Source organism: Meriones unguiculatus, chromosome 12, assembly GCF_030254825.1.
Source record: "Meriones unguiculatus strain TT.TT164.6M chromosome 12, Bangor_MerUng_6.1, whole genome shotgun sequence".
Lineage (NCBI taxonomy): Eukaryota > Metazoa > Chordata > Mammalia > Rodentia > Muridae > Meriones > Meriones unguiculatus.
The window spans coordinates 87,846,724-87,872,383 of record NC_083360.1 but is presented as its reverse complement, the minus strand read 5'-3'; the positions used below and the strand labels follow the sequence as shown (position 1 = coordinate 87,872,383).

Below are 25,660 nucleotides of genomic sequence, written 5' to 3'. Positions count from 1 at the left end.
TATAAATTCAATAGCTACTATTAAAACATTTGGAAACTAAAATTATAGAGCAAGTCTCTTACTGCAGAAGAGCCCTCAGGGCAGCCGATCAGATTTTGGCAATAGACAAGGAGTTTAAAACAACAACTGCTGGCCAGGTGTTGTGGCGCATGCCTGAAATCCTGGTGCATGGAGAGTAAAGCAGATTACTGCAGGCTTGAGGCCAGGCCCCTGAGCTACACACTGAGCTCTGGTCTCCAAAAGCCTAAAAGAAAGGAATCAAACACCCCACCAACTGACAAGGTCCAAATGTATGAAGTGGTAGAGAAAAGACAGGACGGAAAATTGTGTGCGGTGTACACTAATGCACCAGCAAACTGGCAGCAGGTACCGAGGAAGTTCTAAGTGCTTCAACTCAAGCTGAAGGACTACTTCCCACAGCTGGCCTTTAGCAAAGTCTCGGTACAAGTACTCTTTGCACACTATTTCAACATGTTGGGTACTTGAATAGTTTCCCAAGCTGCAAGGAAACAAACAAATGCCTCCAAGATGGAATATGGAGCCCATGACAGCAGAATGTAAATACCTAGCATATATGTCCAATCAGTCCTCTATCCAACACCTCACATCTTAGTAAAGGAGTCAGGTATGTGATATACTCCTCTGCCCCAAAAGTGTCCAATCTCCACGCCAAGAGTGTCCTATCTGACTTTTCTCTCTCTGCCTTTTAAAATTATGTGACAGACTTAAAATCCAGTTAATGGACATAAAAAGGCCCGGGCTCAGTGAGACATAGCAAACAGACAGCCTCCTGATGTCAAGGGGAGATAGAACTGTCCTAGACATAGAGGGGAAAGAGGCACAAGTTCTGCGGGATCACTCACACTCAACAGTACATTAGTCATTAAACAAGGGCAAGGTGCAGGGGTTGGGAGGGGCAGTGAGTTGCAGTACTCTGTCATCAGGGCTGGGCAACACATACTCGTGGCTGGGAAATTTTAAGTAGCTATGTTTATTATTTTTTTCCAGCAATCTTGCAAGAGGCAGAAGTGTGACACTGAACTGAGTGAGACGAGCATGTATGTGGGTCGGTGAGGAGCCCATCTCTTGACATGTGCCGCTGGCTTGTCAGGAGTGGCTGGTTCCATCGCTGAGTCATGTCTACTCTTTTGCTTGAAGGAAAAGGGTTTCTTGAGGGAACAAGTTTACCTCTAATAATGACTTATTGGGGTCTAGCTGCGTTACCTGAAAAGAAAGAAAACACACATTCAGAAATCTGGAATAAGCACATTGATACTCAGTCTTCCACACATTGGCATGAGCAAGTGCACAGTATCTTGAGCTTAAAATACTTCTGTGTGACGGTGGTGTTGTTCTCTGAGGAAACCAGGGCTCACAGAAAGGTAATATTATATAGTTGCTTTTCTTTCTTTCTTTCTTTCTTTCTTTCTTTCTTTCTTTCTTTCTTTCTTTCTTTCTTTCTTTCCTTTCTATTTCTTTTCTATTTCTTTCTCTCTCTCTTTCTTTTTTTCTTTTTTTTGGGGGGTTTTTTGAGACAGGGCTTTTCTGTGTTAATTTTTTGGCTGTCCTGGAACTCACTCTGTAGACCAGGCTGGCCTTGAACTCACAGAGATCCACCTGCCTCTGCCTCCCAAATGCTGGGATTAAAGACAAGCACCACCACTGCCCAGCCTATAATTTCATTTCATCTAGTAGAGGTGTTAGTACTGACCTCAAGGCTAAGACTCAGCCACTTCCTGGATTGGTCCCTTTGGGAAAGACACAGATACGTGTGGTTAAACTGAGGAATGGCATGGCGGAGACCGCTACTTGCTTAACTGTTTTGCTCATTAGGATAACACCTAAACCTTCGGAGGGACAAGGGCTAGGCCCTCCCATTGAAATGACATGCAGCAAGCACAGCATGGCCATTCCACTGTGTCCAAGGATGCTATATCCCAGGAAGGCCCCTAGGGAGATATATCACTATCTCTTTTTTTTGGGGGGGGAGGGAGGGGGGTATACTTAGTTTGAAAAAAATATGGCAAGCACATAATATAATTATATTTTACGAATTAAAAAAAAACACCAACTACTGAACTATAAAGCTAGATGAAATCTTGGTACAATTGGCTATGCTACATGAGGGTTCTTAGATTTTGCCTTCCCTCAGCCAGGGCAGAGATGGCATGTGAAGGTTTCATAAACCTAAGAAAAAGAAACAAAACAGTTATCAAAAGGGGTCATGACTTCTGAAAGGCTAAACAATACTAGGGTAGTGGAAAGGATACAGGCTTTGAAAATAGGAAGCCTCTGGTTTAAGTCACAAAAGCAGAGGCTATCAGCTTTGTGACTCTTGTGTTAGAGAACTGATGAAGATTAAATGAGAAAACCATAATTAGCATAGATGAACTAAATACACTGTGCATGAGAGCAACTGCAAAGGGAAATGGCCATGTGGGCAATGGGCTGCTCTGAGTGTGTGAAGGACGGATGGGTATTTTCTAGCTATACCTAAAGCTGCTGCTCTGCTATTAAGATGAGCTCTGGGACCTTGAGTAAATATTACAGGCAGGCAATTTGTCTGCTCAACTTCTGCTTAACTCAAGCCACTCATAAAGAGATGACTTTGCTTTCTTCTTCCAGCTAGAGAAGGGGAGCCTCCAGGTGCCAGGGATGGGTGTCAAAGACAGACTGGTAAGCTGATATGGAGGAAGACTATCTTCAGTGTATCCATATGGAAACTTGGGATGCCTTGGAGGGTCTTAAAGGAGACATAACTACCCGTAACATCTTTTCTGCTTATAAAGAACCCAAGGAAAATCTTGTGCTACTAGTATCTGTGTGCTGGGCAGAAGGGTAGGCAAGGTGGAAGGGAGGGCCCAGCCTGCTGTCTATCTTCCAATGCGCGGGGAGGGCAAGCTGCTGGCAAATGTTTACCCACTTCCCCAATTAATGTACAATACTGCACTGGCTTCTGTCAACAAACAGAGCTATGCTGTCACTGCTTCCAACACTGGCATTTCTGCCCAGCTGCTTCTGCTATTGTTCTTAATTAACATGCCCGAGCTTTTCCGGCATCTTCTACTTTGTTATCTGTGATTTGTAAACATAATGCTTATTGGGAGAAACCAAAACCATACCAGTGCCAGAGTTGTGAGCACAGGTAGAAAGATGTGTTAGGAAGCAAAGCAGGCTGGAAAGCTGGAGCATCACATCTGTGGGCACCCAACTGGGATGGTAGATGTGCAAGGGAAGACATTTATAACTCTTAGTTAAAAGTATAGTTGTCATTGATAAAACAGTAGCCAAGAAATAGTAAGTGATTTTCTCTAGTCACTTTACGTGGGACAATTGGGATTTGAAAAGGAGAAACAAAACTTTCTTGGAGAGCTCTTACAAGCCAGGTGATTCCAGTACATTTCTCAATTAGTCTGTACAATAACCACCATGCCAGGCTGCAGAGGTGAGACAACTGAATCTCAATGCCGTTGCCACTTGTTTAAGGCCTACAGTTAGGAGTAGACTCTGTCTACAGAGTCAGGGTTAAAAAGAGTGAAGCTGTAAGCCAGGCAGTGGGTCCTTGTGAGTTCAAGGCCAGCCTGGTCTACAGAATGAGTTCAGGACAGCCAAGGTTACACAGAGGAACCCCATCTCAAAAAACCAAAAAAAGTGAAGCAAAGATCTTGAACTAGTTAAACAACCAGAGTCCATTTTCCTATGTGTAACATGAGAATCCTCGTTTTTCTTTGCAAGTAGCGTGATAACTAAGTGAGACAACGTCAATGAAGCCTCGGGGCAGCCCAGGCTGGAGCGCTCCTACATAGACAGCCATTACTGGCTCGCGTGTTTCCTGGAGAGCAACTCTAACCTCTCACTCGGTGCTTCTGGCTGTCTGTTTCTAGCCCGGTGCCCAGCAGGAGTGCTGCCCTTTCCCTGTAGGTAACACCGCCACTTCTGAGATCTCCTTTAGCTGCAGTGAGCTCCTATAGCCAATGAACTGCTCTGAAATAAACAGAGCTTGCTGGGGCAGTCACACTCACAGGGCCCCTATGAGGACATCCCAAACCCACATTTTAAAGTTCATTTGATGTATTTGCCTTTAATGTTCCTTTTTTTCTATCTAGTCTTTTTTCTCTTTTAATCCATTTGCTTAGTAATACAAACTATTAGTACAATAGTAGTATAACTGGCGAAAACATTAATATCCACTCACTTATAAACTTTCACTACACACTGAAAATGTTAACTCCTTTAATATTTACCATGGTTCTTGAGCTAGGTGTTATTATTTCTACTTGACAGGCCAGGAAGCAGGCTTAGAAAGGCTGAGAATTTGTTCAAGGCCACATAGATAGTAAGCCAGAAATCACATCAGTATTGGTATTCAGTCAGTCTCTCTCTTTCTCTTTCTGAGGCAGAGTCTCTTTGTTATGTAGCCTTGGCTGTCCTGGAACTTGCAATGTAGACCCGGCTAGCCTCGAACTCCCAACAGTTCACCTGCCTCTGCCTCCCGATTGCATGTGCTGGGATTAAAGCATGCTTGGAATCATGGTTTAGTATTGTAGCTGCCACCCTACCTATCCTGTAGAGTCCCTGAACTCAGCAGGACTTTCAGGCCAGTGTTAACGAGGATATAGATAACATGATAGAGATGAAAACACTGTGAAACATATGCTTAATATCATTTGATCCAAATGCTAGTCTTGTAAATAGAGTTACTCCTATTTTAACAGATGAAAAGATAAGAGATTAAATTAAACCCCATTGTTACTGAATTTTTTTTTAAATAGCTGTTTGGTGTTCCATTGTCTAGTAGTGTGACTATTATATAGTTCTATATAACCAGAAGAGAGATTTTTTTCACAGTGGCTTTAAAAAAGATTTTTTCTTAAATCAATTCTTTGAGACCTTCATGCAATGTATCTTGATCATACCAATCACTTTCTTTGCCTTTCCCTGCTCCTTACCACTTCCTGCCCATCCACTTTTATGTGCATGTACTCCCACTTGTTCCCTGTCAGCACACCACATCCAGTCTGTGATGGCTGACTACTCCGGCAATGGGGCCTACCCTGTAGTGTGGTCCACATGCCAGGTCTCACACCATTAGAGAAAACCAACCTTCCTTCTCCCAGCAACAATCAAATGCCAACCGTCAGCTAGGGCTGGGGCACTGTGCCCATCTCCCCTCCATGCTGGGATTTTGTCTGGCTTGGCTTTGCTTAGGTCTTGTGCAAGCTGTCACGACTCCTGTGGGTTCATATATGCACCTGCCTTGTTGTATCCAGAAAGCCACTGACTCTCTGACCATCTTTTGTTTTTATAATCTTTACCCTCCATCTTCCTCACACATCCTTGAGTTTGGGGTGTCTGCCTTTTAAAACATCTGTGGCACTATTGCACCACGGGCATAGCTTTCGAGGCAGGCTGTTAATGCAGAGTGCAGAGTTACTGCCAGGTGAGACTGACGAGGCCCTGGAGCACTCTGACAGCCAGCAGAAGGGACAAGGCTTCCAGCTGAGCAGCGGCTGGATTGTTCCATGTTCTGTGACTCAATTGTATGATATATAAGGTAATTTTTAAATCTCAATACAAAGAAATGTTAGCTCAATGGAGTGATGGATATGCTAATTATGCTATTTTGATTATTACATGAAGTTTGCTTGTATTCAGACAAAAACACATCATACTCTATGCTGTAATTTGTAAGTGGGAGAATGCAGGGTACCAAGCTTCTCCCCAGTAGCTAGCTAGTGGACATATTGTGAAAATACTCTGTAGTGCTCTGGTCCTCATTCTAGAAGAGCATGGAGCATGTCAGAAGGGATCTCTTGGTAGGGAGGAAACTAGTCTCTTGTTTCCCGAGAAGCAGCAGAGGACAAGAGAACTGTGTGTGGAGAGCAGCAACAAGGAGGCGGCACTGCTGTTGTAGGGTACAGATGCGCACAGACAAGTAGAAGGCAAAGCACATGTGTTTGTGAGGCTCCAGGACAGAGCGCCAGGATGGCGAGGTAATGAGAAACAGAACTCTTCAGGGAAGCAGCAGGTACCGGTGTGGTTAGTGCCGGCTGCTGCATCTCTTCTTCTGCCTTCTGGTATTTCTGCTTCCTGTCCTCGCAGTCATCCTCATAGCAGCAAGTATCGCTTACTGAGCATCTCCCATGAGTCGGGTCTCTGCAGCATGCATTCTAGATTTATATGTAGTCTTTTAACTAGATGTAGTTCTCAAGATGGCCTAGTGAAGTAAGTACTAGTGCCATGTTGTAGATAAGGCCACCAAGGCTACCTGGCCCACTGCTGTAGAGACTCAATTTCAGAGCCAGGCCTGTCCAATTATAAAGCTCATTATGGCCAGGATGGCCTGGCAAATGAACTTACAAACCTGGGAGGGGAGAGAGATGTCTGCTGCACTTAGAGACATCGAATAACATTTACTTCAAATCAGTCAATTGTTGATATACTCGGCATTTATAAAACAATTTCTGTAATAGTCCTCCAATGCCGGCAAAATGATTAACCTTATTTTATGAGGACATTAAGTCACAAAGCAGATTGTCTAAACTATTGAAGCTATTAAGGACAGAGCCAGGGTGTGAATCAAGGGAGTATAGTTTTGGAATCTACTGAGTTACTAGGTTATATAGTTACAGAGATTGCTGAACGGAATATCCATATGGACAAAGAAGTTGGAAAAGATGACCCAGAGTTTCTTTTGAGTAAAGCTTCCAGGATACAAGATCTTCACTTTAAGAATGGCAAAAGGTCAAGGGTCATTAGAAAAAAATCCTGAAATGTTTATAAAATACGAATACAAAAACCTAATCTGAGTTTGTCTTCTGCCATTTACCTGGGACTTTAGTGAATTATTGACTTTCTAAATCAACAGAGAATGAACACACTGGGATTCCTTGTGGGAGGAGGGATGTCTCAAATAAGAGGCACAGCTTGACTTTCTAGTTAGAGGAGGGAAGCCAACCATCTTGGTATTCTTCACTGTACCTGGGACACCTGAACGGGTACATACAGTCTCCCATTCAAACATTTTTAGCAAACTGACTTTGTAAAATGTTTATGCTAGCACAGCTGTGATGTGTTCTCTGCCAAATAGAGCTTGTCTTTGCTATATCAATTTTCTTAGCAATTTGAAATTTTATATGCATTTTCCCATATGACCTCCCTGGGCTTCATTCAGATCCTGTTCTAAAATTAATACTCTGTTCTGAAAAATGTAAATGAATGTGACCAAGTCTCATCTTGTCCACACAGGAAATCTTAGAATGTTACACTGAGGAAAACACCTTAACCAAGCAACGTTCTAGGCCTTCATGTCACAAGAGGGCTACTTGGGACTAGGAAGGCATGTGACTTAGGCCAGGTGAAATGGAGGATTAAGAACAGACAGTGTGCTATTTCAGGGTTTCTGACATCTGTTTTTTCTTTTCTTTTTCTGAGACAGGGTCTCACTATGTTGCTCTGGTGGCCTGGAATTTACTAGGTAGAACAGGTTAGCCTCAAATTAATTTAGATCTCCCTGTTTCTGCCTTCTACATGGAATTAAAACCTAACCTGTTAGAGAATTCTTCATAGCTGCGTCACCCTGCCTCTCAAGTGTAGTAGAGATACCACACCATGAGCAAAGCGTTACTCAAGAAAGAGCTGAGTACTGCTGAAAAGAGAAAAGCGCCGCAGTGACACAGGCAGTGCGAAAGACCACCGTCCTCCTGGCAGAGACAGACCAGGATAAACTTCCAGGCTGAACGCCATTCATCCTTTCAGTTTCAGGCTGCCTACTTCTTTTCAGCCCTCAGCAAACGGCTTCTTCTCTGAACCCCACAGCTCACTACCAAGGCTGCATGCCATCAGATCTTGCCAGATGGTGAAGTCCTAGCTCTCAAAGAGTAACTTTAGACAAGTTAACTTTCTTATTTAGGCTTTTATTTTGAAAATGTGGGAGTTAGTGATTAACATGAAATGAACAACACTGCAGTTGAACTTCGGAGATCCAAAAACATTTGAGCTCAAATCAGTCTCAGCCAAATAAGTAGGATGCTTAGGGTTCCAGTTTCCTTCTCTATTTGGTGAAAGGGTTGTTGGAGAATAAAAACAGCCATCACTGACAGTGACATATGGAAACCGGTTCTGTGCCTTTTCTGTTAGGAGATGCCATTTCATGGTATCACCTAATCAATACTTAGAATGGCTAGAGAGAAGTATACTTGGGTTTGAAACTGTTCTTCTCTGAGTTGTAAGGATTCAATAGTGTAAAACTTGGGAGAGGGTACATTTATTTTATATCCATACTTCCACATGGAAAAACTTCTGGATGTTCTTCCTGTTTCTCACAAGCTTGGTAAATTTGAGAAAAACAAAACAAAACAAAACAAAACAAAAAAAAACCTCTTGAGCTTAGTGTGTGTTTATTCTAATTCTTTCTCTCTGTCTCTCTCTGTTTTTGGAGACAGGGTTTCTCTGTGTAGCCTGGCTGTCCTGGTATCACCACCACTTGGCTCTCTTTCTAATAGCCAACCTGCTCTTATTTTACTATAAGGCATGAGGATCTGTAGTGCCCAGCTCTACCAATCCTTCAGCAGGGTAAGAAGTTTATCTAATTTGGAGTAAAGAATTTATCAGTAAACTCTTGACTGCAGAGTCACACCCACCATCTGATCTTTTGCGGGGGGGGGGGGTGTGTGTAAAAAAGTGACAGATTATTCTTTCAATTGGTTTTCTGTCTTTCAGTTAGTCTAGAGATAGTCAAGTGAAGGGACGTTATTTAATGTCCCAAAGTCCCCAAGTCCCACACAGCATTAGGCGTATCTATATGCAAAGCCACAGCCATGTTCTTCCTTTTAAGGTGGAGATACTCTTTTTCTTTTTCACCTGGGTTGGCTTTGAGCTTGTAGAGATAAAGCCTCTTGCTTCAGTCTCAAGAACTGGGATTCCAGGTGCCTCAGATCTGGTATGTGAGACGCTTCCTACCACAGGAGGAATCTGCTAAATTTCCATCTGAGAGATGCATACATATGGTCACCATCATCTTACAGCTTTCTGAGTATAGTCCATATACTGTCTAAATTTCAAAGCTCTGCTGGGCACTTATCTACTAATTCCAAGTTGCTACAGGTGGGAACACCATGGTGCAGATGGGAACATAATTTGTCTTTGACTACAGAAGCAGACATAGGTGGGCTTACCCCGAACCCAAGTCTTCCCATCTTAAAGCCAAAGCATTTTTCCTCTGTGAGGCAGTACAAGGGCTGCATATGTAAGTTCCCAAAGTACAGTGAAGTATATCCAAGTTAGGATTTACTGTGATCTTGAGAGAACTGGCATTCCGGGTGCTCTGAACACCTAGTTTACTTATCTCTCTTAGAAAACAAACAAACAAACAAACAAACACCAAAAAACATAATGATTATTCTCATTCACAACCATTTGTTTGTGACTTTCTGTGGAGGTGAGATACTGCTTACACTGGCTCAAGTTATCCTCCCACCTCAGCTTTCTGAGTGGCTACAACTACAGGCCTGCTGTTGAACACAGCTGGCTTGCTTCTCTGTTTTCCGCCTTCTTCTCCTCCTCCCCCAGGCTGGGCATTAAACCCAGAGCCTTATGCATGGTATGCAGTGCTCTTTACTTGGCATTTGCTAAGTGCCACACACTATGCTAATTATCTCCCTACATAATTAAATGATTATCACAATTTTAAATGCTCCTCTTATTCTATCTTATGAACTGGGTAAAAACTGATATGTTGTTAATGTTAAAATTTCTTCAAAAATTGGCATCTTGTCAGGGATGCCTTGACCACCTTTCCTTGCCTTGGTATTCTTAGTAGTGGCTTTGTGTTAGTGGGAAAATGTGGAGGTAACAGAGGGGATCCTAACAAGGGCAGATGCTCTTTAGTTTAAAAACAGGAGGAAATCAAAATATGCAGACCACGCATACAAAGAACAAAGAACGTAAGACAAGGTAGAGAACAGCCAAGTCTCCTCGCCCCGAGATGTCAGTTCCCAAGATTGGTTCCTCGTGCAAACTGGAAGGCACAATTTCAAGTAAATAAGTACAAATCCTGCTTTACGAAGTAGTTTATAAGCTTGTGGTCCACAGAAGCATAAACAACACAGGTAAAGTCACAGACTAGGATTCTGCAGTGTAGAAGACAAACCTAGTGCAGATTAGCCTCAGAGACATGCCTGTTTGCATATGCAATAAGTACTGGTTTCTTCATCCACTGGCAGCTGCCAGAAGCCGCCGGGCTGGAGAGATTCTGAACCTGCCCAAGGCAGTACGGCTACCTCAGTGAGATATATGCAGTGGTTTGACGGTGGTAGGGAAACACCGATCTAGGAGACAGACCTCTCTTGAGAGGTCAATGTCACACAAGACAGCCAGGTCTTCCTAACCCGTCTCTGGGTGTCTCTGAGAAGACTGCAGCACAACACTAATTAATGCCTGTGGCAGAGCACTGAGAAACAGGGAAAGGAGAACTGCCTTCTTGTTAAGTTTAGAACTATGAACCTAAAGGCCTTCTGAGAAATCCTGACCATTCCTTGCTCCAGAATCTCACTACCAGGCACAGTAATATAATAAACAAGTGGATTTTAAATCCCGGCACTCCATCTTTTGCACAGTCATAATCTCTTCTGAGTAGAGACTCAAATGTCTTATCTCTAAGATGGTGCCAGCATTGCCTAGTACCCCAGGTGTCTTTTAATAAAGCATGTCCCTCTGGGTCTCTCTTCCATATTTCCATATGAAGAGTTGCACAAAAAGTCCCATCCTGTCGCTTTCTGCTTATGGTTCTTATACAATTTCTTAATGAAAACAAGGCAATCCCTTTCTGTTCCAGCCTCTCACTTCCCCAGTGTGTACATGGGTTGTGGTGTTCTGACAAGGTTCTTTGGGGCCTTCAATGGTAGGCATAACTGGGATGGCAGCTTGGAGACAGAACATGAAGAGCATAAATGTCTAGGTGACATAAACTTTAGAATACTTCCCCCTGGCTGCAGAGAGCTAACTTAGTGGTGCATGCAATGTGTCTTCAACAGCAGCAGAGCAGCTAGGGACAGTGAGAATGCTGACTGCATTTAATACCTAAGTAGGGCCATGCAAGCCAGCATGTGCGTACTTCTGCAGACAAGCACCGCTCAAGAGCTGGAGCTTTGAACAGGAGTTAAAAGACTTGAGTCCGTACGACATACAAAAGGCTTGCTGGTGTGATTTATTCTGATGTATTTACTTATCCAATTACCAAAACAGCAGGAGATCATTAAAATTTCTAGTTACCAGATGCAGCACGTTCAATATCTTAAATGTTACCAAGGCTTTCTCTGAGCTATTTTGATATTACACTTCATCTGCCCCAAAGCTTATGAAACTGGAAGGCAAGAGCCATGAACAGAGCCAGAACATTCTTTGAAGGCTGGTCCAGAAGGTCTGTGCAATACTAAACCTGTATCAGAAACTCCCACATTCCTGGACTTAAGGAAAAGTTCTATGATGAGAAATGAAAGTATTTGGGAAGAGACTTCAGTCAAGTCTCTTCTAGCTCTAAGCTTCTATCTTGTTAAGTAAGGATGCGGACACTGTTGATCTATTTTATATTATACAACTGCCATGAACACCATCATAGTTTGCTTTCTCTTGAACTTCATACAAATGTCTTGTGGAGAAGACAGAGCAACTTAAAGTACCTTGTGCATCATATGCTGTTAATAAATTAGCATGTATAGTAGGTACCAAACTAGAGACTACCATGCAGTTCTGAAAAATACAAAGCAAGCTCACATCAAGATTTCAGAGTATGTGGCAGAAGAGTTGCATTAATAGATGCCACTTAGACCACACACTTTTAAAAAGGTGGTGGTATCTCGGTCCCAGCATTTTCTATTATTCTGATCTTCAAATATTATTCCCTCATAGACCTAAGCTCCAGCCAATTAGAACTGTTTGCTGTTGACCAAATATGCATTGGATTTTCCTTTCTAGAACCTTTGTTTATGTTGTTTCCCCAACCTAGGTTGTCTAACTTCAAACATTCTAAGCTATATATCCTTCAAGTTCAACTTGAATGGTACTTCCTCCACAAAACCAGGCCTGTTACAGAGCCCACATCTTCCTTTCCTTTTCCCGGAACAGAGCTAATCACAGCCACTGGGCTTTTGGTCTCATTGATCAGGTCACAGGATAGTGGCATAGCAACCACATACATTCACTGTGGGTTTTCTCCTTGTCTACTCCATTGCTCTGCATGAGATGAAGCCATGTTTGCTGAGCCAATACCTGTCTCTTCCCATAGGTTCTTAAGATAAGGTGCTGGCAAAGTCTGCTGGCAGATGCAAGGCTAGTTTTTTTCTAGAATGTAGGCAGTGGCAATGCCAACACTACTCTTTGTTCTCTTATACTTTAACAAGGTGAGAGATTCTGAAGGGTGTAGCTCAGAGGATCTATTTCACAGTGATATCTTATGTTCTCAGGCCATTTTACAATTGTTTATGAGTCTGTCTCCAGTTGATTTCTAAGGGCATATATGAAATTTGTTGATGTATCCCCAATGTCTAGTTTACTGCTAGAAACTGTATCAATTCCAGAAATGTTTGCAGAAAGGCTGGCAACAGAGTGATGGGGTGAGGGTTCACCATTCTTCCCCAGGACATCACCAATTCAAGGAATGGAATCAGGAGCTGCACCCCTGAGCTCTCACCCTCAGCAGGCAGACCTTGTGGGAACACCACCTGGAGTTGACATCAGGCCCTTCGCTCTGGATGCTCTGCTTTAGCCTCAGACAGTCTTAGTGCCCAGACACAGGATCTAATAACACATTGTCATCAGCTGCCCTTTTAGAAGGGACAGCTTTTTCTCTCTCTGTTTAAACTGTTGGAATTGGCTAATTAGGAGGATTTAAAAAATCTTAATACTCTAAACAGAGAAAACTGGTTCTGAATTATTAAGCAACATTTTCAATGCATTTGAATAACCTTAAATGACTTAGCTGTTACCTGATCCTAAGCTCTGGCTCAGATAAATAAATGTGAAATACTGTCAAAGCCTCAGCTTATAGGAGCCTCCAGCTACAGTAAATAGAAGCTTAAGTCTCCATAAACTGCCAGGGAGGGAAATACTCTCATATAAAAAGAGAGAAGGTGATCTTAAAGCTGGGAAGGCCAGGAAGCCAGTGACGGCTAGTGGACTAAGTACTATTAATATCTAGGTTATTTAATCATAGAGTCACATAGTACCAGAGTCTAAAGAAGATTTAAAAAGAACATATTTAACTCTTATGTTTCAGAACAGGAAAACATGACCCAGAGAAGTTCATGGCTTTCTTGAGATCAGACAAGTGGCTGAATGAATACACATTTGTCTTGAGATGCCAGCTCCTAGCTTTCCCCCTTTCCCAAGGCAGATGCCCCGCTGGAGATGTCAGAATGAGAGGCTCACAGCTGATGGTTAAGAGACACTTGAAAGCTTTCACTAGATGTGTCACTTGCAGCACCTGAGCTCCAAATACACCATGCTTTTCTCTACAGGTCTGCAGGTGCTACTTTCACGGTTAGACACTGAAACCCTCTGCATATGTAAGTTCCCAAAGTACAGTGAAATATATCCAAGTTAGGATTAGGTAGGTAGGTGAAGGGATGGAGGGAAAGAACTAGGAGAGAGTGAGGGTGGATGCTACGATATTATAGTCTCCGACTTGTGTAATCTCAAGCCACAAGGGGCTCACAAATTTCTCTATGGTGATATGGAAAGCACAAAACCAAGTAACGGTAGATGTACAAATGTGTATAAATGCTCTATTCTTTATCTTTATTCTTTATTTATTATTTATTCTTTATTCTTTATACTTATTAACTAAACAAGTATTTCTTTAGTGCTTATGATACTTAAGACACTTTGGTAGACACTGGAATATAACAGTAAATAGATATCTGCCTGCAAGCAATCTCTAGACCAACACTTAGACAAGAGCAAGGCCCAGGGCAGTTCAAAGACCATCACAGCTCACTGCAGTAAGGGCTACAATAGAAGGCAGGCCCTGGGAGAATATAAGGAAAAAGAATGCTTCTGTCCTAGAGGGTCACCAAGCTTATTTTCCTTCTTGTAGTCTAATACACACAGCCACGTGTTACATTCTAGTTATCCATTCTTCTTAGATATTTATATACACTAAAGCAGTTACTTGTTCACTGCCTGTCAGGTATCTTGCTAGGGAGTAATGGTCAATTAGATACAATTTCAAGTAACTTCAACTTCGATATGTATCACTTTTTTTTTTGCTGTTCTTTAAAAATTTTATCACACTTTCATTTTGTAACTGACTGTAAGTCTGAGTTAACCATTTCTGCCTTCAGTGACTTAGTTCCAGGCTCTCTTGTCTGTGTCTTAGTTTCTCAACTAGATGGGCCTTTTGTAGTTCTCCACAGTCTAAAACACATGTATGAAAGTCTGTTCACAGAAGGCCAACTCTAAAAGTGAAATAAACTTGGAAAGAGCAAAACAACATTCAGGCTTGGGACTCAGGCATTAAACCCAAAGATGTGAGGTCCATCCATATGTGGGGGGCAGAGCAGGGTGTAGCTTGGGTAAAGTACTTTGAGGCTGGGGCTGGAGCTGCAGGGAGGCCAAAGCTGGCATGTTAGGAATATGTACTAATAGAATTGAACTTGAAAATTACAGTGAGTATTTAGAACAGGCTAATCTAAGGACATGTAGTTGGCAGCTGCTTGTGTTTACAGTGCTGTTATACATACTTGAAGTGAGCAAAGCATTTGTGCAGAGACACTTGTAATACTGAGCAAAGAACTAGTAATTTTTTATTTATGGCTCAAGAGTCAGACTGCATTACATGTACAGCCTTCAAATTTTATTTATTTCTGATAATAGCAATTTTGAATGCTACACTGCTTCACAAACACCTTACAAAACTAAGTTCTGAGGAAGAGTAAACAATTTTGGAAAGGTTTAAATACATCCATATACCTGCACACAATCCATACCAGCCACTCCACTTTATGTTCAGCACAGCATGAGGGGAGGATGTGGATGGAAAACTGAATACAGGTTCTGCACAAGCCAGAGAAATTTTAGCTAAGTTTCTATATTTTCATCTCTAAAATAAAGGCAACACCGTTTAGACAACTAACAGATCCGAAGTACTTGGTGTATGACAGGAACACAGGAAACAGTTATTGGCTATCACTCTCCATTCCAAGTCACTGTATTGTAAGTTTGAAGGGACAAAGGCAGATTTTCCAGAGCTCAGTATTCTCCTCAGCTCTCCTGCAAATGGTTACCTTTACCTGACATACAACTTTAAGATCCTTCTGCACATTCTTTGGTTGGTCAGCAGTATGCACTGCAGGTTTTTTCCACATACCACCAACTCCCTTGATGCTTCTGGGGGTCCCTGTCAACTTCACTAAGACAATACAGTGAGCGTTTATTATATTAGTTCTTTAAAACATTACTCCACAACAGTCAGATTTTATTATCATGATTGTACAGAATGTTGACTGCTATGCACATGAGCATATGAAAAAAACTATGTGCTTCTTCAGTTTGCACAATGCTCTGAAGAAACTAAAGATTCTCTCATCTTACCAATGAACTAAATAACCTGTTTATGATACCTCACTGAAGAACTGGTCCAAAATTTAGGGCCAGGTACATTTGTATTCAAGGCCTTGATGCAGTCTATAATACCTCTAATATATATATATGATATATATTAGGCAAAGAAGAGCTGAGGAGAGAGGTTAGTGCGTAAATTGACTGTTAGACAGCCTAGACTCACCGCTGAACTCCAGGTTCAGTGAGAGGCCCTGCCTTAAAAAAATAAGGTGGAAAAAACAAACAAACAAACAAACAAACAAAAAACAAATGTGGATGGGCACTGAGATGGCTTAGTAGGTAAAGGTATTTTTGGACAAATCTCATGACTAAGTTTTAGGGTTTTTTAAGGTGTTTTCTTTTTTTTTATTTTTAAAATTTCTTTATTAATACAGTATTCTGCCTGCAGGTGTGCCAGCAGGCTATAAGAGGGTACCAAATCTCATTATAGATGTTATGAGCCACCATGTGGTTGCTGGGAATTGCTCAGGACCTTAGGAAGAGCAGCCAGTGCTCTTAACCATCAGACAGTGTGCTGAGCCACTATTTTTAAATTTTTATTAATTACAGTTTATTCACTTTGTATCCCCCCTGTAGCTCCCTCCCTTCTCCCCTCTCAATCTCACCCTCCCTCCCTCTTCCCCACCTGTGCCCCCCCTTCAGCCCACTGATAACGGAGGTCCTCCTCCCCTTTCCTCTGAGCCTAGTCTATCAGGACTCATCAGGAGTGGCTGCATTGTCTTCCTCTGTGGCCTGGCAAGGCTGCTCCCCGCTCAGGGCGAGGTGATCAAAGAGCAGGCCAAGCAGTTCCTGTCAGGAATAAGTTTGATCTCCAGAACCCACATGGTGGAAGAGAGAACAACGCCTGAAAATTGTTCCCTGGTGTCCACATGAGTGAAAATATACAGCCCCTGCAAGCTGATATGTAAGCAAGGAAACTCAACACCAGTTATCCCCCCTTCATTTTAGGTAGCTCGTGCGAAGGGAACCTTGTTAGCAGTAAAGAAAACGAATGTAGTCTCAATGACAACTGTTGAGGCTCTGAATACATAATTAAAGTATAGGGTAAATGAACATTATGTACACTGATTACCACATACCTGACCATGTCTTATGCTTCCCTTACACTGTCTTAAAAAGTCTCTTTTAAAAACAAAAAGTTACTTGGTGCTTGTTCGAATTATGTGACTAAGTTATGTCAAGTCATAGCAAAGTCAACTGCTTACAAGTTTGCCTGCTGATAATTCCCCTAAACATTCAGCAGTAAACTCCAGAAGTAAATCTGCGATGTATTTTAAAAACAAAAACTGAGGCTAGGGATATGGTCCAGAGGTTAGGAACAATAAAGGTTCTTCCAGGGAAGCCAGATTTGATACCTAGCACCCACTCAACAGTTTACAACTATCTAAAACTCCAGCTACTGGGGATCCAAATACCGTCTTCTGGTCTCCTTGTGCACAAGGCACATACATCCATACATATACACATGAAAAAATTCAAACATAAAATAGATTAAAAAAAAAAAAACCCAAAGAATAAAGCCTGCATGTGCTGAGAAGGGTCAACAGTGCAGGGCTGAGAATCGCACCACAGGATGAGCCCTCTGTGGCTGGAAGTTGTATACGTGAGTACGGCAATATACTGAAGCCCACGAATATCTCAGAATCAGTTCATCCAGAGATTCTCAAGCACAGCTGCAGTCAGAAATGGGTCAAAATGCTGCACCTGACTAACCGAAAACACTTAGAGCACTGCTGTTAGAAGGAGAGGATGAAGAGGCAGGGTGTGACCAAGCTTTAATGTTGGGTCAACATCAAGTTATCAGCAGAGCTGCATCTACTGAGAACTAAAACTTACCCATTATAAACTGATATATCCATGTTGGAGACCATGGATGCTTTTGGTTGTGTAGTCTGAACTGAGGGAGAGCAAAAACCATGGAGAAAGAATTTCAACACACTTCCTCCAATGGCAACACTTCACACATTATCTCAAATTGTTGCTGGAGGAATTAATCCCTATTTATATCCTTTGAAAGAGGACTCTGCATCTGATTTCTCTTTTTAAATTTTTTTTCTATTGAACAGTCATTTCTTAAATTCACTTTACATCCTTGTTGTAGCCCCGTCTCTCCTCTCTTCCCAGTCTCACCCTCTCTCCCTCCACTTCCTTTTTCCTCAGAAAAGGGGAGTTCCCTTTCCCATCCATCCCAGCATCAGATTTCTCTTGGACTTTGTCCCATATACCTTTTCTCTGCTGACTTTATCTTGTATCCTTTTATTGTAACAAACCGTAGGTGTGAGTATGATTACATGACAGGTTCTATGAAGTCTTAAATTGCTGAACCAAGGGGTAACCTGGAGTACTTCTAACATATTAAAAAAAATTCTATTTTAGGATAAAGGAAAGGCTATAGGGACTGGAGTTAACTGTCACTTACTATTATACATAATATATGGAACATTGATATAGATGAGGAAACTGCATATCTCTCCCTGGGGGACTAGGCAGATGGATGTAAGCACTGCTCAATTACTGTTTGTTAATAAGTTATTTAAATTCTTATTGTAAGCACTCCTCTGATGTTCATTTTCTTATAAAAATGCAAAGATATTGGTGACGGGGCAATTTGATTCCCCAATTAGCAGCCATAGGACTCTTCTCTGCTACTCTGGCTGACTTGAGGAAAATAACTACTAGTTAAATAGCTAGCTGGACTATCCTTGTGCCAGATTCAGCCTGGAATACCCCTCGGACACCTTTAGAATATGTGATGAGCACAGATATGGCTTCTGAAGTAATACTTTAGTGAAGAATTAGAATCAGGTTATATCAGTTTTTACTAACAGAAGCCTAAAAAGATGGGGAAAGAAGGATACTCAAAGTATAAATACTTATATGAAAATGCAATATTACGTAAAATGTGTGTATGTGTGTGAGAGAGAGAGAAAGAGAGAGAGAGAAGCCCCTGTGAACTCTAGATGACCCTGCAACAATGTCTGCTTTGGCCAGAGGAGGAGGATCACTTAACTTCCCTGGTGATCTAGCAGGCCTGCTGTGACTGGTGCTAAGAGGAAAGGCGGTGATTGGTCCAAACCTGACTGCTCCTATTGGCTTGAAGCTCGCTACCTGGACTATCCAGGCAGGCTGCCTCAGGCTCCTTAGTGAACTGCTTGTGAGACACCCTCAGTGTGGCCCCTCTGGTGTTGCAGCATCAACCGCAGCAACAACAGGCTTCTTTCCTGGCTGACTCAGGCTGAGGTGTAGAAGAAACAAAGAAGCATCAGAGACAGGAGAGGCAAAGGTAGTGGCAACGAGATACAGTGGCAGTGACTGCCTAGCAGCGGGGGGTAGCGGGCCTAGGGGACAGTTATGGAGGGTAAGCTGACTGACAACTGGGGAAGCAGAGGTGGACAGCCCTGGTCTCCAACACTAACTCTCTGATTTAATCTTTTGACAACATGTACATCTATGGAAACATCACCTTGAACCCATAATAATAAATATTTAAATTATTTAATATTTTTCATAAAAATTCTAACTTACAAGTTAGAAAATAATAAATGTGTTAAGTATAAATAAATTAAAAACACAAAGTGCCTTTACTAGAAAGAATATTGGAAAATACTATATTAAAACTACTTATATACAGCACATATAGAATACCTTATTAAAGAAATGCCATAGTTTTGGGTTATTTTGGCTATTAACTATATTTGGATGCTGAAAGTGCTACTAACAATGCTGCCATGCCAGGTGTGGTGACACACACCTTCAATCTCAGCACTTAGGAGGCAGATCTCTCGTCCACCTAGTAAGAACCAGGCAAGCTAGGGCTAAGTAGTGAGACCCTGTTTCAAAAATAAAAACACAGCCAAATGACTTTGCCTTATAAACTCTACTGTCTGTAGGTGAAATAATTCAGAAACACTTTTCCTTACAACATAAGGTTTGAAAATAAGTAGGCTTGCACACTACTGGTGGGAATGTGAATTAGGATAGTCTTCTGCCACAGCAGCAACCTCACTAATGAAATACAGCCAATGGAAATAAACTCAGGGTGTCCTAAGAGACACTTGTATTCCCAGATCACTGCAGCACTGTTTACCAGGGCTGAGAAGACATGCTTATCCGCTCAGATATGGCACACATTCAGAGTGGATACTACTCAGCCATTAAAAGACATCCTGCTGCCGGGGACATGTGAGGAGAGCTGGAGATCACCCTCGTGAAGCCAGACACAGAAAGACAGGTACTGGAAGGTATCACCCATCCATGCATCAACTTAGGGAAAAAAGGATATCATAAACTAAGAGTGGAATAGTGGTTGCCAGGGCCAGGAAGAGTCAGTGTGATAAAGGCTGAATAACAAGCGTGAAGTTACAGCTAGACAGAAGCAAGAAGGTCTTGGAGTGCTATTGCACAGCAGATATTATAAGAAGGGTTCTCCATAGGGAGACAATGTTTGCAGAGACAGACTTGCTTACCCTGATGTAAACACACAATATATGCATGGATAGAAATATTCTATAAAGCTGACTTCTTTTATTCAAGTTGTATTTGTGTGTGGGGGTAGTGGTGGTGCTGTGGGGGGGGACACAGGTGGTGAGAAAGCCAACAGGAAAAAAGACGGTTTGAAGTTGTGAAGGATCTTTATATGCCGTGTTCAGAAGTTTACGCCTTTCCCAGAAGGCCAGGCATACAACTGATGGTCCACGGGCTGCATGCAGCTGAGGACAGTGATGAGTGTAGACCAACACAACATTTTAAGGTTACCTAAAAATTATGAGATTTTTTTATGATTAAATAAAACTTGATTTCATGCATCTCAAAGATGAGAAGCCATTATAATAACGTCAACTCGCCACAACCTAGACTCATCTAGAAGGGGAGCCTGAATTAAGAAATGATCTAGATCCACTGGCCTGTGGGTATGTCTGTGAGGGATCACCTTTACTATTAATTGATGTGGGAAGACCTGGCCACTAGCCTGGCCGTGATATCTCTATGATCTTTCAAAACCATCAGATATTAAGATTCCAGTGACATAGCTGGGCATGGTGGTGCACACCTTTAATCCCAGCACTCTGGAGGCAGAGGCAGGAAGTCCTCTGTGAGTTCAAGGCCAGCCTGGTCTACAGAGTGAGTTACAGGACAGCCAGGCTACACAGAGAAATTCTGTCTTGAAAAACCAAAACCCCAAAAAACCTCACATATACCCCTCAAAAATAGGAAGGAAGGAAGGAAGGAAGGAAGGAAGGAAGGAAGGAAGGAAGGAAGGAAGGAAATTTATGAACACATTAAGAACATTTGGAGAAAGAGAGTGAGAAACAAACAAACAAACACAGAAAGAAAGGAAATTCAATGACACGTTAAGAACATGTAGATGGGAGCAGAGCTATTTCTTTAATAAGTAATGTTACTTATTATAAGTAATATTTCAAGCCAGACAGTGGTGTCACATGCTTGTAACCCCAGCACTCAGGAAGGAAGAAGCAGGCAGATCTCTGTGAATTCAAGGCCAACCTGGCCTACAGAGTGAGTCCAGGACAGCCAAGGCTACACAGAGATACCCTGTCTTGGAAAAAAAAAAGTATTTGAATATTTTAAACATAAGTATCTACCACTGTTGGGCTTGGGTGGGTGGGACACACCTGTAATCCTAGCAGTACGGAGGATATTGGGTGTGTGCTGTTAGTCTGGAATACATGGTGGGTTTGAGGCCATTCTTGTCTACGTAGTGAGACCCTGATCTCTCTGTTCTGAAGAGTTCATTGCTTTTCTTTTCCTTAACCATTTAAAGCTATAAGCCCTTCACACACTTTCTACTTCCACTCTTACCACAATCCAGGGACAGTTATTCTCCTTTCAAAGCTACTGAAATGTAAGTTCAGTAGGCCTATGTAAATTGTCCATGTCACACAGCAGCCATGTGGGATTCAGATTCAAACCTAACCACAACCAAACCTTTTACCTCTGTGATTTTCTGCTTCTTCTCAACCAACATCTCTGGGCAAGGCTCAGGTCCCACTCAATTCCTTTGTGATGCCTTCCCTTACTGCTACAGAACCTGGCTCTCCGCCACAGTGATAAGATGCTGGCAGTATGGGATTGCTCCCAATAGGAAGCCATGTGTTGCCTTTAGAAAACTGGCCTGAACAAGAAACAGTGCTTTATCAAAATGATTCCTTGTGCACTGCTATCTTTAAGAGTTTTTTGATTTAAGAAAACTGAGTCCTGTACATTAAAACCTCAAGGTTTTATCTATAACTATGTAGCTTTCTGTTTATGCCTTTTGAAATTTTCTAATTATCACTTTGGTTAAATGAATATCATCTCACAGCAACCTATGATCCAATTCTAATCAAAAGGTTTAAACTTTAGAAATTTCTGATAAGCTTCATTAAAAAAAAAACAAACAAAACCTAAATTAAGCTTTTTGACCTCAGACAATTTTTGGGGTATTCCAACTGACATTGGAGCATCTCACAATATCTGTAAAACTAGTTAGATTTTTAAAAATGTTAACTATGTAGAAAATACTGTCAAGTAACAATGATATTTAATCAATGATAGTTATCTTTGCATAGATACGTTATCATTGTTTTCTAAAAGTTAAATGAAGTGCTGAGAAATCTGAAATATAAGCCAACATTTCAGGTATGTTAAAATGTCACATTCTGTGGAAACAAAAATGAAGGCTTATGATAACTTTGAGATTACACCCTTGGACTGGATAAGAAGCTCAGGAACTGTAATGAAGAAATTGAGAAGTTTGTGAAAGTGCTAAAGGCCAAGGAGAACAGAATTAACTTAAGACTTAGTGAACTGATAAAGAAGTACGGGTTTTTACAAACTTAAATCTTGAAACACTGCCTTTATTTTTTTTTTTTGTGCATGTATATATGAGTGTTCTGGGAAGGGGGGCAACCTTGGTTCCTACCCTAGTTTGATTTCCTGTTAATGTGACAAATTGGGGAGCAAATCTGACAGCTTACAGTCCACAATGAAGGAAAATCAGGGCAGGAACCTAAGGCAGTCTCTGAAGCAGAGGCCATGGAAGAATGCTGCTTACAGGCTTGCTCCCCTTGCTTGCTCAGCCTGCTTTCTTTCAGCAGCCACCCTGGGCTGCGCCCTCCCGCAGCAAACGTTAATTAGGAGAACAGCCCACCTGCTTGTCCATAGGCAACCACGGAGGCAGTTCCTCAACTGGCGCTCCCTCTTCCTAGATGACTCTAGCTTCTCTCCAGCTGACAAACCCAGCACAGTTCCTCAGGGACAATTTGCCTTATTTTCCGAGAGAGGTTCTCTCATGGTCTGGAGCTTGCCCAGTAGGCAAGGTGGGCACAGGAAGCCCAGGGAACTATCTGTCTTAACCTGGCTTAACCAGTGCCAGGATTACAAGCGTTGACACCATGCCTGACTTTTTTTATACGGGTTCTAGGGACTAAACTCAGACCCTCATGGCTTGCAGGATAAGTACTTTACTAGCTGAGCTACTTCCCTAGTTCTGTTTTGTACATTTAAGGAAATATTTCTTTGTTTTTCTTAAGCTATATAAAACTCTATCAGGTTCGTACAAAAAAAAATACCTTTGTGAACAAATTGGAAATATTTTGGTTTCTCCCCTACCTAGTCCCTCCAAATTCTGAAACCACTTGCAAATACTTTTAGCAAAAGACAGTTGTTTGTGTAAGTTTAATCAGAAACTGCTCTTTTTATCACAGGATACAACTGAATATACTGGCTATGTTATCAAGCTTTGACTAGACACAGTATTTGAGAATCTGACGGAATATATCTATAGGCACAGCACACAAACTTTAAAGTGTGTTTTGGTTTGATTTGCTAACTTAAGAAGTTTAAAAAGCAATTCAGCCCAAGACTCAAGAGTTTCAGCAAAGGAAGCTGGAGAGATGGCTAAGCCATTGAGAGTACTGGCTGCTCCTCTAGAGGACCTGAGTTCAGTTCCTAGGACCTGCAGGGTAGTTTACAACCATCTGTAACTCCAGTTCCAAGTGATCTGATACTCTCTTTCGGCCTGCATGGATATCAGGCATGCATGTGGTATTCATACACATAAAATAAGTAACGTTTAAAAAATTCAGCAAGGGAAGTTCAAGAAAAGACTATTTGGTCAAATGTTATTTCTGTGGTTATGTAAACATTCAGGTCAAGTTGGATGATGCTAGACTTAGTTTGCAAACAGATTAATCTTACTTTGAGTATGTTAGGTAGATATGAGAGGTAGGATTAATGGTTGGTAAATAAACCATTTCAGAAGGAAATTACACTACATTGTTACTTGTTTTTTTGGACTTTGTATTATCTGCCTACACCCTGGACTGGATGTTGAATTGTTCTAGTTTCCTCTAACATCTGGCTATAACTCTCTAAGGCAAGAAGAACTGCAGTACTCTTGAAACCCTATAGGTGAGTTGGGACATTACAGAGTACAAGACCCTTGCCTGTAGAGAGGGTAAAGGAGTCCAGCCGCTCGCTCCACTACAACCAGAGGCACTCAGACTATAAGGGAGCCAGTAACTTCATGTTGTGGGCAGCTCTACTCAGGGCCTCCACACAATGAGACTTGATTTTTCCTTGCTTAAACCGTATCTTTCACTTGCTTGGCAGAATAACTCTGATTATAACTTCATAATCTTTAGTGTCTGCAGGCAACTTGATAATGTGTGAGGTCTATTATGTCAAATGCATATCTTTACATGATTTCAGGAATCTTTCAGTTCACACAGAGAGTAATTTCAGCGCAATCCCTAATTCAATGAACTTGGCTATAGGTCTGTATTTTATAGCGGCTGACGCTGGACTCATTGGTTCTTATAAGTCTTTTGATTTAACACAACCATGAGTTGCCAGACAGTAGAGCTGTGATATACTAGTTGACTAAGGAGGGATCTACCAGCTCCTACTGCATGCCACCTGTTATACAGACTTAATTACAAAAGTGCTCAGTTAAGACAGGAGTATACTCTTCATTCGCCTCAATCTTTGAGCTATTCAGTTTGACTTGGTTTCATTCATGGGGCCCTTTGGAAAGGTGCATATTTAAGTTTTTTGTTCTCCATATAGTCACAACAGTAGCCTCCCTGCCTTACTGTATTCTCTCTAAAGTTTTAAATGTTTGCATGTAGTCATCCACGTAACAGCAAATGGTCTATCTTGGGATGAGATGCAAAAATTCAAAGAAATGTGTGATAAGGAGGACACTGTAATTTAGGAGTAACATGTTGAGAAGAGAAATGCCAAATGACTATAAGAGAGAGAGCAGTGCTAATGTTCTGAATTATTTGGTTATACCCTCACATAGGAGAGGGCTGATCAAAACATGAACTGTTAAAACAAACTTGCTAAGCCAAAGCTACTGGAGGCCATTGCTCTGGACTAAGCTCCTATAGAGCACAAGCCACAGGAGTCACTCATGTTATACCATATACAGCCAAAGTAAACCTTCAAGGAGACAAACAGGGTGGGGGTGGGGGCGGGGGCTGAAGAGATGGCTCATAGGTTAAGGGCACTGGCTGTTCTTCCAAAGGTCCTGAGTTCAATGCCCAGCAACCACATGGTGGCTTACAATCATCTATAATAAGATCTGGTGCCCTTTTCTGGCATGCAAGTACATAAGCAGGCAGGATACAGCAAAAATAATAAATAAAAAGAGAGAGACATTGTCAAACAGGAGCTTCTCTGAATCGCAGTCTAACATAGTTAGGATAAGAAACATACCCCTCTGCCTAACTCTGACAAAAAGTAATGCAGTCAAGAAGTTTCCCCACCCTCCTTCCTGACTATCCTGTTTTCATTCCCCCTTTATAAAACCCATAAAATGCTGTTATTGCTCAGTGTAAGCTCACATTCTGTTTTATAAAATGGAGGATGCCCTGATTTACTAATCACAAATGAAAGCTATTTAAATTTATACGTAAATTTGTAATTTTGTCTTTTGAGAGTAAGTGGGGCACAGGTCCCTGGAGCCCACTTGTCATTCCCTGCCCTCCTTTCCTAAAGCCCTCATCTAGACATTGTGAAACAGAAACTAGTCTCT

General features: G+C 41.7%; 1 protein-coding gene across 1 annotated transcript in view; it reads right to left on the bottom strand.

Annotated features, from left to right (window-relative positions):
- Positions 1-968: 968 nt before the first annotated feature.
- Positions 969-25,660, bottom strand: part of Faf1 (Fas associated factor 1) — a 294,629-nt gene continuing 269,937 nt past the window's right edge. The window contains exon 19 of the mRNA XM_060366116.1: positions 969-1,224. Within this exon, the coding sequence (XP_060222099.1) occupies positions 1,141-1,224 (84 nt within the window). The 3' untranslated portion in view covers positions 969-1,140. The remainder of the gene's footprint in view (positions 1,225-25,660) is intronic.